The 12,579-nt window shown below is 41.3% G+C and overlaps 1 protein-coding gene across 1 annotated transcript; it reads left to right on the forward strand.

Annotated features, from left to right (window-relative positions):
* Window positions 1-858: 858 nt before the first annotated feature.
* On the forward strand, window positions 859-11,922 carry ccn5 (cellular communication network factor 5). Its single transcript, XM_061734680.1, has 5 exons — window positions 859-957; window positions 1,915-2,131; window positions 3,046-3,294; window positions 6,538-6,779; window positions 11,266-11,922. The coding sequence occupies exons 1-5, from the start codon at window positions 895-897 to the stop codon at window positions 11,551-11,553; spliced, it is 1,059 nt and encodes a 352-aa protein (XP_061590664.1). The 5' UTR covers window positions 859-894; the 3' UTR covers window positions 11,554-11,922.
* The last annotated feature ends 657 nt before the right edge of the window (window positions 11,923-12,579 follow it).

Raw genomic sequence — 12,579 nt, forward strand, 5'->3', positions numbered from 1 at the left:
TGTAGTGTCATCTCAAGGAAACTAGAAATGCCTGCAAACCTTAATGAGGTGAACTAGTGATGTAAAGAAGAGAACCAAGTTCCTTTACAACAATGCCAGAGACTGATAAGATAATTCAATTCAATTCAATTTTATTTATAGAGCGTCTATTGAGACACCAGGCGCTTTCCAGAGACCCAGAACATGAACCCCCGAGCAGTTATTACATAAACAATGGCAGGTAAAAACTCCCCTAGTGGGAGAAAAACCTTAAGTCAAACAGTGGCAAGAAAGAAAACCCTTTAGGAGAGAAGAAACCTTAAGCATCGTGCGGTAATGAATTCCATTAAATGAAATACTAAAATAGTTGTTTCTAAACTCTTACGTTATGAGGTTTACTTAGTTTTTCACAAATAGAATCAGTATTTTGGCTTATTTTTTGGTTTGTAAATAAACACACAGTGTCATGTCAGTGTCATGTATGTGTACACCTGACGTTTTATTTACTTAGCTGTATTAACATTAATCTACCTAAATCAATTCTTGCCGCAAAAGCACTGAATCAAATTGTGCAAAAGGTTAGCTAAAGTATATTTTCCTTCTTATCCTTCTGCTCAGGTGAAGCTGTGCAAACTCAGAGTGCCACAGATTGGAAAAAAAAGGCAAGAGAGGAAAAAGAGGGGGTAGAGGTGTGTGTGTATGTTTGGAAGTGGAAATGGGCAGCAGGGAGGAGGAATGTGAAGCATTTCTGATGCCGGTCCAGTGGCTGTTTACACAGTAGTCAGCCTGTGACATCAGAGTCCAGACTTTATAAATGTCAGCAGACACAAGAATGAGTAGTTAGCAAACAGCTGCACTGGTCACAGCGTACCATCAAACAGGTTACAGGCGGACCGAGCTCCATCACCGGCTTCAATGGAGAGACTGCAGAGTGACTGTGTGATCGCCCTGGGTGCTCTGCTGTGTCTGGCTGCACAGGTAAGACCTGCTTATCTAACACACTTTGGTGTCAATTTAGATCAAATGTGTCTTTGAAAGAAATGACAAAAGTTGTTTCCTGGGATTTTCCTCCATTTTATTAGACAAATAGTCCTGGTTGGAGGAGGAAAAACATACTGAGATTTCTTTCCAACTCTAAAGCTTTTAATCAATGCCAAAAATCACAGAAAGAGAGATCAAGATTTACTTGTTTTTGTCAGATCTAAAGTCCAAATATGATGTGATGTGAGGGGAATGCTTCTTTCTGTTGAAAATGTCATAAATAGTCAGCATTTTGGATGACTGCTGTTACTTTGTTACTTCAGTTTGAGAAGCAAAAATAGTTTTTTGATCATGTTGATTTGTGGTTTTGGGTTGTTTAAGATTAAATATCTGTTATTGCTCTATCCTGCATGGATGTAAAGGGAAAATTGGAATGCATTTACCCCCCCCCCCCCCCCCCCCCCCCCCCCCACACACACACACACTCACTCACACACACACACACACACACACTCACACACACACACACACACACACACACACACACACACACACACACACACACACACACACACAAAACAAAGCAAAACAAAAAAACACAACATTTTAGAGATTCTTTGGCTGTGATCAGGCTGGACTGGACTTGGCCATATTGGCTCCATCACACACTTGTAATTGGAAGCAGTGGTTTGGCTTGACTTTTGTGGAGACTGAGTTCTCCTCTGAGAACCCCAGTAAAGTTTCCATTTCTGCTTCATGTAAAAGATGTAGTAATAAGCAAAATTATATAAATAACAAGTCAAATATTTGCGATAATAATAACAAAGATATCTGAATGTAAAAATGTCTGACATTAAGACATTAAAATTGATATGTTGCCATTTATTCCATACAGGAAGATATTAGCTATTTTGTGCCGTGATCTAAATAATCCCTTCCCGTGTGGTGGTGCAGGTCTTGTGTCAGCTGTGTGAGCGGCCCTGTCTCTGCCCCGGTGCTGCCCCTGCGTGCCCCCCAGGGGTCCCGCTGGTGCCGGACGGCTGCCGCTGCTGCAAGGTGTGTGCCCGTCAGCACGGCCAGCCCTGTACGGAGATGCTGCCGTGTGACGGCCAGAAGGGACTGCAGTGCGACTACAGCGCCAGCTTCCCCGGGGGTCCGGGGGAGTGTGTTGGTGAGTCAGTGCCAATGGTTTGTCTGGGTAACACAGAGTGGATAATGCATAGAGTCACAGTCAGTTTGCATGAGAGTAATTGCAGTACGGTGGGAGGTACGGTGGCCGACAAGGGCCAAACGCACTGCAACGGCCTAATGCGTCTCAGTTAAGGAAAACGGCTTCAAGTACAGAAACGATTCAAATTCACAAACTCAAAACGAGGAACAAAAAGAGGAACGTGGTGCAAATGAAAAAAACAAAGACAGATGCAGCATCATCAAACGCTGCAAATAGAGAAACGATGCAAAGCACAAAACAATATAAAACAAAAAGTTTTATCTGACTATATTTATATACGGTTTATATCACTGTACAACGCTGTACATTATGGGACGTTTCTTTATTATATTTTAACGTTACAGTCAGCTGTTCGGTCTCTCTCTACATCCCGTGTGTCTGTCCATTGAGCTGTTACGCCGAGAGAGAGCGCCCCCTGCAGGTTTGGAGCACTTCCTGTTGTAGTGACCGGTTATGAAGCGTTTTTCTTTTGAAGATGGTTTCTTGTTTTATATCGTTTTGTGCTTTGCATCGTTTCTCTATTTGCAGTGTTTGATGATGCTGCATTTGTCTTTGTTTTTTGCAGCAGGTTTTTTCATTTACACCACGTTCCTCTTTTTGTACCTCGTTTTGAGTTTGTGAATTTGAATCGTTTCTGTACTTGAAGCCGTTTTCCTTAACTGAGACGCATTAGGCCGTTGCAGTGCGTTTGGCCCTCGTCGGCCACCGTAGGGAGGACCTGTCAGCCATCTCCAAGAAATCAACTTCTATTTCCAGATTTCCAGAGCTGCTGTTGATAGTCCTCTAACAACTACAGTTTGACAGGCATGACAGGTTGCAGAGGTAACAGTTTCTCTGTGCCGTGGCTCCTCCAGGTCAGGAGGACCTGGGCTGTGAAGTGAATGGCGTCAGCTACCAGGAGGGCCAGTCCTTCCAGCCCTCCTGTGACACGTACTGCCACTGCAGAGGCGGAGGGCTGGTCTGTGTGCCAGCGTGTCCCCTGGACGTCCGCCGTCCCACACCGGACTGTCCCAACCCACAGCACGTCCGTCTGCCAGGGAAGTGCTGCAGGGAATGGGTGTGTGAGAATCTGGACAACACGGTCATTAAGGATGCCATTACAGGTAAGATACAGATAAGGTCACCTTCAAACATCATCCAGAAAAGAGGAGAAATGTGTGTTTTAGAGCAGATTTTCTTCAAGGAGCAACAGTTTAAAAGGCCATGCTCGTAAAATGCCAAAACAATAATTTAACATTATAGAAATATATTTATTTGCTTTCTTAACCCTTGTACTGTCTTTGGGTCAAAATGACCTAATTCTCCTGTTCCTTCTTTCCTCCTGCTCTCTCCTTCCTTCTCCCTTCCTCTTTTCTTCCTTCCTTCCTTCCTTCCTTCCTTCCTTCCTTCCTTCCTTCCTTCCTTCCTTCCTTCCTTCCTTCCTTCCTTCCTTCCTTCCTTCCTTCCTTCCTTCCTTCCTTCCTTCCTTCATTCCTTTCCTTCCTTCCTTCCTTCCTTCCTTCCTTCCTTCCTTCCTTCCTTCCTTCCTTCCTTCCTTCCTTCCTTCCTTCCTTCCTTCATTCCTTTCCTTCCTTCCTTCCTTCCTTCCTTCCTTCCTTCATTCCTTCATTCCTTCCTTCATTCCTTTCCTTCTTTCCTTCCTTCCTTCCTTTTTTCCTTCTTTTTCCCTTCCTTCCTTCTTCCCTTCCTTCCTTCTTCCCTTCCTCTTTTCTCCCTTCCTTCCTTCTTTCCTTGTTTCCTTCCTTCCTTCCTTCCTTCCTTCCTTCCTTCCTTCCTTCCTTCCTTCCTTCCTTCCTTCCTTATTTCCTCCCTTTCTTATTTTCTCCCTTCCTTCCTTCCTTCCTTCCTTCCGTCCGTCCTTCCTTCCTTCCTTCCTTCCTTCCTTCCTTCCTTCCTTCCTTCCTTCCTTCCTTCCTTCCTTCCTTCCTTCCTTCCTTCCTTCCTTCCTTCCTTCCATCTTTTGTCCCTTCCTTCCTTCCTTCCTTCCATCTTTTGTCCCTTCCTTCCTTCCTTCCTTCCTTCCTTCCTTCCTTCCTTCCTTCCTTCCTTCCTTCCTTCCTTCCTTCCTTCCTTCCTTCCTTCCTTCCTTCCTTCCTTCCTTCCTTCCTTCCTTCCTTCTTTCCTCCCTTCTTCTCTCCCTCCTTCCTTGACCCGAGGACAGCACAAGTGTTCAGCTATATTAAAAGACTGATCCGATCTCACCAGATGATTTACAGCCGTTAGTGGAAAGTATTGAGGTAGAAACTTTGACACTGGCTGTGCCCAGAACGAAGCCTGGTACTTTGTTAAAGCTTTATTGAAGGAACTGTGTTAATTGATGAGCTTAAGAGGTCCTAGCAGGAGGATTTTCTTACTGTTACACAAGGAAAGAATTGTGTTTCCACTCACTCATTTCTAACCTTTATGCTAGACTAAGATAAAGTGTCTCGGGCTGTAGCTTCATCTTTCACTAAACTACAGCCAGGAGTCACATATGTACTTCCTAAAGTGTTTAAGAATTCCTTTATGTCCTTTCTCCTGACATCAGGGTTTGGAATATACATCATATTTTGCAGTGTCTTTGTGCCAATAACAAATGTATCTCCATATGCTGTGAGACTGAATTTCCCAGCTATAGTTTTTTCTCTGTGTTGATCGTGTAGTTTATACATAAAATAACCATTTAACCACTTTTATGAGCTCTGTCACTGGCAGTCATGTCTGGAAGTTTTTACTGGACCGTTTGGCAATAAACTGGGGTGTGTCTAGCCAAAGGAAAACTCCCAGAGTCCAAATATAAGCCACATTGCCAGTCAAAATATATATTTTTTCTTGACTCTGTCTCCATGTTTCCTAGAGTCATAACAACAACCACAGCTGAGGGACAAATATATAACTCCATTACCTTTGCCTTCTCTGTTAAAAGGGGAGTGTCTGAGCATTTATGTTCATGAGACTGGTGTTAGGGAAATGAAGCAAACTGAAAACATCTGGATATCCAAATATTGTCTGAGTCAAACTGCATTATGGGAACAGCCAAGGAACATTTTGTTCTTGAGTACAAAACCTATGATCTCACTGTTGAAGATCAGCCGCTTGTTTTCACTTCTAAATGTCGGCTTCATTTTTTTTTGGTAATGGTGGAAATATTTGTGAACAATGTACAATTAAACGAGACATTTAGAACAGAAAATTATAGAGGGGGGTGAGTCCATAGAAATTAGTGCAGAGGATTTCAAAAGCACAGGATTGGAGGTTTCTACTAGTGTCTGGCCAGAAGCCAGATGGTTTAATTGAAACATATTTTTCTCCAGGTCACCTTTTCCGTGTTTTAATTTAGACAATAGCAACCACACACACACACGCACGCACGCACGCACGCACGCACGCACGCACGCACGCACGCACGCACGCACGCACGCACGCACGCACGCACACACACACACACACACACACACACACACACACACACACACACACACATGGCTGCATAAGGACATTAAAATGTTATCCTGCTGTCCACCTGTTGTTGGTTCTTTCCTGTATGATGGCAATGTTAAGACACTAGATACAAATACATTGCATTGCATTAAAACCTCTAGAAAGATGAATGCTTCCATTTCCCACACTGATGGAGGAAATGAAGGCACACAAGAGCAATGACATTACATTCAGAACTCTGCTGGTCCAGTCCTCACTCCCCAAGACCAACAAAGTGTTCCACATGAGTCCAGCTCTGAGGTCTTTACACTGCGGGTCCTTTAGAGGACAGACTTTAAAGTTCTGATGCAGGTCTAAAAAGCTCTGATGGTCCAGGACCAGAACACATCACGACCTCCTGACCCAGTATGAACCTTCCAGACCCCTCAGTTCATCTGGATCTTGTTTTTTAGAGTTTCCAGAGTCAGAACCAGACATGGAGAAGCTGCATTCAGCTTCTATGTTCCACATGTCTGGAACAAACTCCCAGAAGCCTCAGATCAGCTGAAACACTCGGTTTATTTAGATCCGGGTTGAAGACTCACCTGTTCTCAGCTGCAGTTGAATAAAGCTCTAAATCTGAAGTTTCAAACTTAATCATTTTCTAACTACTGATTTTATCAATTTTTCTTCTTTCTTTTTTGTTTAAATTTTAAATCGTGCTTTTTATTTATGTTTAAATGTCTTTGTAAAGCACTTTGGATCACCTTGTTGTTGAATTGTGCTTTACGGTAGAAATACATTTGCCTTGCCTACAAGCCCTATCAAAGATAAAATAACCACAAAATGGTTTGAATCTTAGCATGTCAGCTTAATGCAATATGAATCATGGATACAATTTTAAAATTGCTCTAACTCTACTTGGTTTTGGTCTTATTTTCTTCCAGCCATGAGACCAGACAGGTTGTGGCCTGCTCTGTCGAGCAATAACCCTTTAAAGAGAGTGATCCCCCCCCGCCCGCCCTGTGTCCAGCAGAGCACCCAGTGGAGTGCCTGCTCCCAGAGCTGCGGGTCTGGGGTCTCCACACGCGTCTCCAACCACAACCCTGCATGCAAACTGCAGATGGAAACTCGACTTTGCAAAGTGCGACCGTGCCATGCTTTTCACTCTGGCCCAAGGAAACCTATGGTGAGCTCCAACACTTTGTTCCTATGCCTACTACTGCATGTAAACTACATCCATATACTTTTTAGTAACTAGTAACTAGTAATTAGTAACTTTGGATTGTGCTGAAGAAAGGAAAGAGAAGAAAAGGAGTGTTTCAGACCAGCTTCTCTAGTCTGGTCCTGCACTACTGGCCCTAACATACTAAAGTTTACACTAACTAGAGGTTTACTAACACTAACTAAAGGTTTACTAACACTAACTAGAGGTTTACTAACACTAACTAGAGGTTTACTAGACACTAACTAGAGGTTTACTAACACTAACTAGAGGTTTACTAACACTAACTAGAGGTTTACTAAGACTAACTAGAGGTTTACTAAACACTAACTAGAGGTTTACTAACACTAACTAGAGGTTTACTAAACACTAACTAGAGGTTTACTAACACTAACTAAAGGTTAACTAAACACTAACTAGAGGTTTACTAACACTAACTAGAGGTTTACTAAACACTAACTAGAGGTTTACTAACACTAACTAGAGGTTTACTAACACTAACTAGAGGTTTACTAACACTAACTAAAGGTTTACTAACACTAACTAGAGTTTTACTAACACTAACTAGAGGTTTACTAACACTAACTAGAGGTTTACTAACACTAACTAAAGGTTTACTAACACTAACTAGAGTTTTACTAACACTAACTAAAGGTTTACTAAACACTAACTAAATGTTTACTAACACTAACTAGAGGTTTACTAACACTAACTAGAGGTTTACTAACACTAACTAGAGGTTTACTAAGACTAACTAGAGGTTTACTAACACTAACTAAAGGTTAACTAAACACTAACTAGAGGTTTACTAACACTAACTAGAGGTTTACTAAACACTAACTAGAGGTTTACTAACACTAACTAGAGGTTTACTAACACTAACTAGAGGTTTACTAACACTAACTAAAGGTTTACTAAACACTAACTAGAGGTTTAGTAGCACTAACTAGAGGTTTACTAAACACTAACTAGAGGTTTACTAACACTAACTAGAGGTTTACTAACACTAACTAAATGTTTACTAAACACTAACTAAATGTTTACTAACACTAACTAGAGGTTTACTAACACTAACTAGAGGTTTACTAAACACTAACTAGAGGTTTAACTAGAGGTTTACTAACACTAACTAGAGGTTTACTAAACACTAACTAGAGGTTTACTAACACTAACTAGAGGTTTACTAACACTAACTAGAGGTTTACTAACACTAACTAGAGGTTTACTAACACTAACTAGAGGTTTACTAAACACTAACTAGAAGTTTACTAAACACTAACTAGAGGTTTACTAAACACTAACTATAGGCTTTACTAAACAGAAATGTTTTAAGTTTAGTTTTAAAGGTGGAGGTGGTGTCAGCCTCCTTAACCCAGATTGGAAGTTGGTTCCATAGTAATGGTGCCTGATAGCAGAAGACCCGTCCTCCAAATCTCTCTAGCTACTGGATAAAGCGTCCGGATTGTTTATATGTTTAATTGGTACACGGTCTGTTGTCTGGCTTTCATTTGCTTTATGTTCCTTTTTCTTTTTTTGGTGTCTTGTAAGCCCACTCGGGCTGGGCACTTTATGTGCATGACACGTAAATAAAAACTTCAATCAATCAAAAAAAATCTACATTTGGATACTCTAGGAACTACGAGTAAACCTGCACTCTGAGAACAGAGAGCTCTGTTCATAAGGTACTATCACTTGCAAATATCACAGAGCTAAGCTGTTTTGGGTTTTATACGCAAGTAATACAATTTTGAATTGGATTCTGAATTTTACGGGTAGCCAATTGAGAGATGCTAACACTGGAGAGACGTGGGGCCTGTACTACGAAGCAAGTTCAACATACCCAGGATATCTTTTCCTTATCCAGATTCACTAACCCGGACAATTGCAATCACGCTAAGCGGTCACACGACGGTGGTTATCAACTCGGTATATCAACCCAGGTTTCTCCAATCTGGATATGAGCGCGTGCACATAAAAGGGGCGGTGTTTTCAGCGCATGACCAATCGCAAGCATGGAGAAGTCCGCTGTCAGAGCCGCTTATTTCAGTAGCGAAGAGCAAACAATAATTTTACGGAAATATGATGAGTATAGGCATATAATACAGGCAAAAAGCAACACAGTTGTTGCTGCAAAATGCAGGAAAGACAGCTGGCAAAAGATCGCTGACTGTATAAATGTGTAAGTTCATAGGGATATAAACATCACTGCCCCATCATTAGGGCATAAGTAGATCTGACTATAATTACAGTTGTTTATTCTGTTAAATGCATGTGTTGCTTAGATGTATTCGTATGGCGTGTATGACAATTGTAGCCTCATTCCTTCAGCTGCAACCCCAGCGGAGTGAAACGCACATGGGAGCAAATAAAAAATAAATATAAAAACATAAGTCAAAGCGGTAAGTAGGCTCACTTTCATATCTTAGAAGTACAACAAGTACAAGGCTTTAGTGTTTCTATCACTCTCTGTTTTAGGATGATATCAGTATACAAAAGCACAATGAAATAGCATTGACATTACTTGCAGCAAACAGAAAAAAAAATGACAAGAAGAAGACAGGAGGGTCCCGTTCTCTTCGGAGGGATCCTCTCACGATCCGCGCACCGAGCTCCACTGGATTCTCTTCGAAAGGGCATGCCATTTTCCAAGAGAGCTGATTGGTCAGTGGGCGGTGCTTTTACACCCGGCGATCTGTATCTCGAACATAACCTGCTCCGGAGCAGGTTAGCTGTTCAGCATAAGTTACCATGGCGATGTACCCCGGTAAGAAGTGAACCACCGTCGTAGTCCTGAAAACCCAGGGTTAAACCTGAAGTTACCTCGCTAACCCCAAATCCCGCTTCGTAGTACAGGCCCCTGGTCTCTCACGCTGCTGCATTCTGGATCAGCTGGAGCCTCTTCAGCAAATTACTTGGACATCCTGCTAACAACACATTACAGTAATCTAGTCTAGAAGATACAAACGCATGAACTAGTTTTTCTTCATCACTCTGCACGAGGATTTTCCTAATCTTTGTGATATTACGGAAATGGAAAAATGATATTTTACAAACCTGATTAATATAAACGACAAATCCTTGTTGATAACAACACCAAGGCCTTACACGGTTGTACTGGAGGCCATCGCAAAACATCTAATCTGTTCCAGGCGGGGGGGGGGGGGGGGTTGGTCACAGGCCAGCACGCAGCTCCTGAAGCTCCAGCCTGCAAACATGCACAAAAGACAAAAAATGGGGGCCAGCACAAGAAACTACAGGTACGATGGACAAAAACGATAGCTATGAGATAATTATAATAAATAAAAATGGAAAAGGAGAAGAGAGGAAGGGTGAGAGGGACCGCCCAGTGGATCATGTCGGTGCCCCCCCCTGCAGCATAGGCCTATAGCAGCATATAAATAATATATTATAAACTTCAATTAAATCACGAGTCGTAACAATAAAAACAAATTGGAGCATGCAGGATTTGCTCTACTCTGCCGTACAAAGCGATCAGCGGCATTCCTCACCTGAAGGGAATATATGTCCGGTACTCACATGGAGCAGCCCGCTAAAGCAAGCAAATGACTTGCAGGCCAAAAAAGGGACCAGCATTAAGCCGCTCTACCATTAACTGGGCCGGTAATACAAGAAACAGTGAAGAGAGACAACCAAAGCGCGAGGTCCCCAAACCAAAGCGGGAGGGAAAGTCGAGAGCAATATGGGCCCTTTTGATAGTATGCCCCCAGGTGGTGATTGGCTAAGCTGCAGCTTTTTATTAGGAACCAGCTGACACTCATCCTGCTATATTTGTAACTCAATATTCTGACATCTTTAACCTCAGTTATGAAATTGCTTGCTGATATTTTCTTGCTTACCTGTGATACATTCAAATGTGCTTAAATTCAGAGATCTAGTGGACCTTAAAACAGCACAATTTATGTTCAAAATCAACAATAAAACCCTTCCTGACAGTATTCAGCAGCTCTTCCAAAGCAGAGTTAGAAATATGTAGTCAGGGGAACATTTATGTTCAGGAAAACAAGAACCAACGTTAAACAACAATGATCTCAGTGACAGGAGTTAATCTGTGGAACAGCTTAAATACAGAAATGAAAATATGTAGCACGTTATTACATTTCAAAATCCCCTATAAATACAAAATGATTAATAAATATAAAACAAAGGGATAATACACATAGGCATGTACCTATGGACATGTGTGTGTGTGTGTGTGTGTGTGTGTGTGTGTGTGTGTGTGTGTGTGTATACATATGTATACAGGTATATGTATATATATATGTATATATATATATATATATATATATATATATTTGTGTGTATACACCAAAAATTATATATGTTTTTTTTTGTATGGCACTGACGAATTGCACTTGTACTGGGAATTGAAAAGGACCCATAAACTAAACAAAACTAAAACCTGTATGTGTTGTTTGTTCATGTGTTCCAGTGGGGCCAGCGAGGGGAATGTAAAGCCAGCTACACGTCACCTGGGCCCATCCGGCTGGTTCACCACAGCTGCTTCAGCATCCGGGCCTACCGGCTCCGCTACTGCGGCCAGTGCGCTGACTCCCACTGCTGCACGCCACGCCAAACGTCCACCGCTCAAGTGTCTTTCCGCTGCTCCACAGGCAGACTGTTCCAGCGAGCCGTGATGATGATCCATTCGTGTTTCTGTCATAACAACTGCCCCTATGCACCGTACACAAATCCTGCTCTCTGGGGGTACAGGCCTTGATCGGCACATGCACTAACTCACTGAGAGATGCAAAACCAAGTCGGGGAACGGTTCCATCCCATGGGAATCAACGTTGCCCAAAATCGACATTGATAGAAAAAAATGAAATATAAAAACTTTGGCAGGTTTGGACTTTTACCTTTACACTTGGATGGACTTTTGTTTAAAAAAAAATCTATATAAGCCTACTTCTGCACTTTGGGGAAAAAATATTGAGCCAGTTTTTGACTGTTTTTAAAAATCAAAATAATTAGGTTAATTGATCAAACTGTTCACTGTCAATACTTAGAGTACATTGCACACCTTACCAAAGAAGGGAAAACGTGGTTTACATTGGAACGGGACAGTAGAAAGAAAAAAAAAAAAAAAAAAAAAAGGAAGCAGTGTAAGTTCTTTACTTTCTGTAATGCAATTAAAAAAACAAAAATGTCATACATTCTGGATTCATTACAAATCAACTGAAATATTGCAAGCCTTTTATTATTTTAATATTGCTGATTATGGCTTACAGCTCAAAAGCTACAAATCTTGGTAACAATATAGGAGCTCTTGCAACTATTTTGAAAGATGTGCACTGACTTGACTTTTGCAGTTCATCATCATCACTCCTTTAATTGGAGAGAGATTCACAACCCTACACTGTCTTGGATATCAAAAGCAGCATTTGAAAATTGCTACAAAGCATGACGGCTTTAAAGCCAGATGTTGACTTTTTCTAAATCGTCAAGCTGAGGTTGGAGTTTGTGTTTCACAGTGTACTTGAGATGGAAACAGCTGAAGAGTCATTGCTCTTAGCTAGAACTTAGCTATATAGTTTTAGGTGATTTTCATAAATCCTACCAAATGCTGTCTTTTGTACCAAAAAAAAGAAAGGAAAACAGCATCCTACAAAAAAAGACAGTTGATCTTGGTCATTAAAGAAAGAGAAACCCACAATAGTCACTGACATAACTAGAAACTGACAAAAGTAAATCATAAAAATCATAATTTATTAATTTATAAATCATAATTTATTGAAAATTGACA

This window comes from Cololabis saira, chromosome 12, assembly GCF_033807715.1.
Source record: "Cololabis saira isolate AMF1-May2022 chromosome 12, fColSai1.1, whole genome shotgun sequence".
Lineage (NCBI taxonomy): Eukaryota > Metazoa > Chordata > Actinopteri > Beloniformes > Belonidae > Cololabis > Cololabis saira.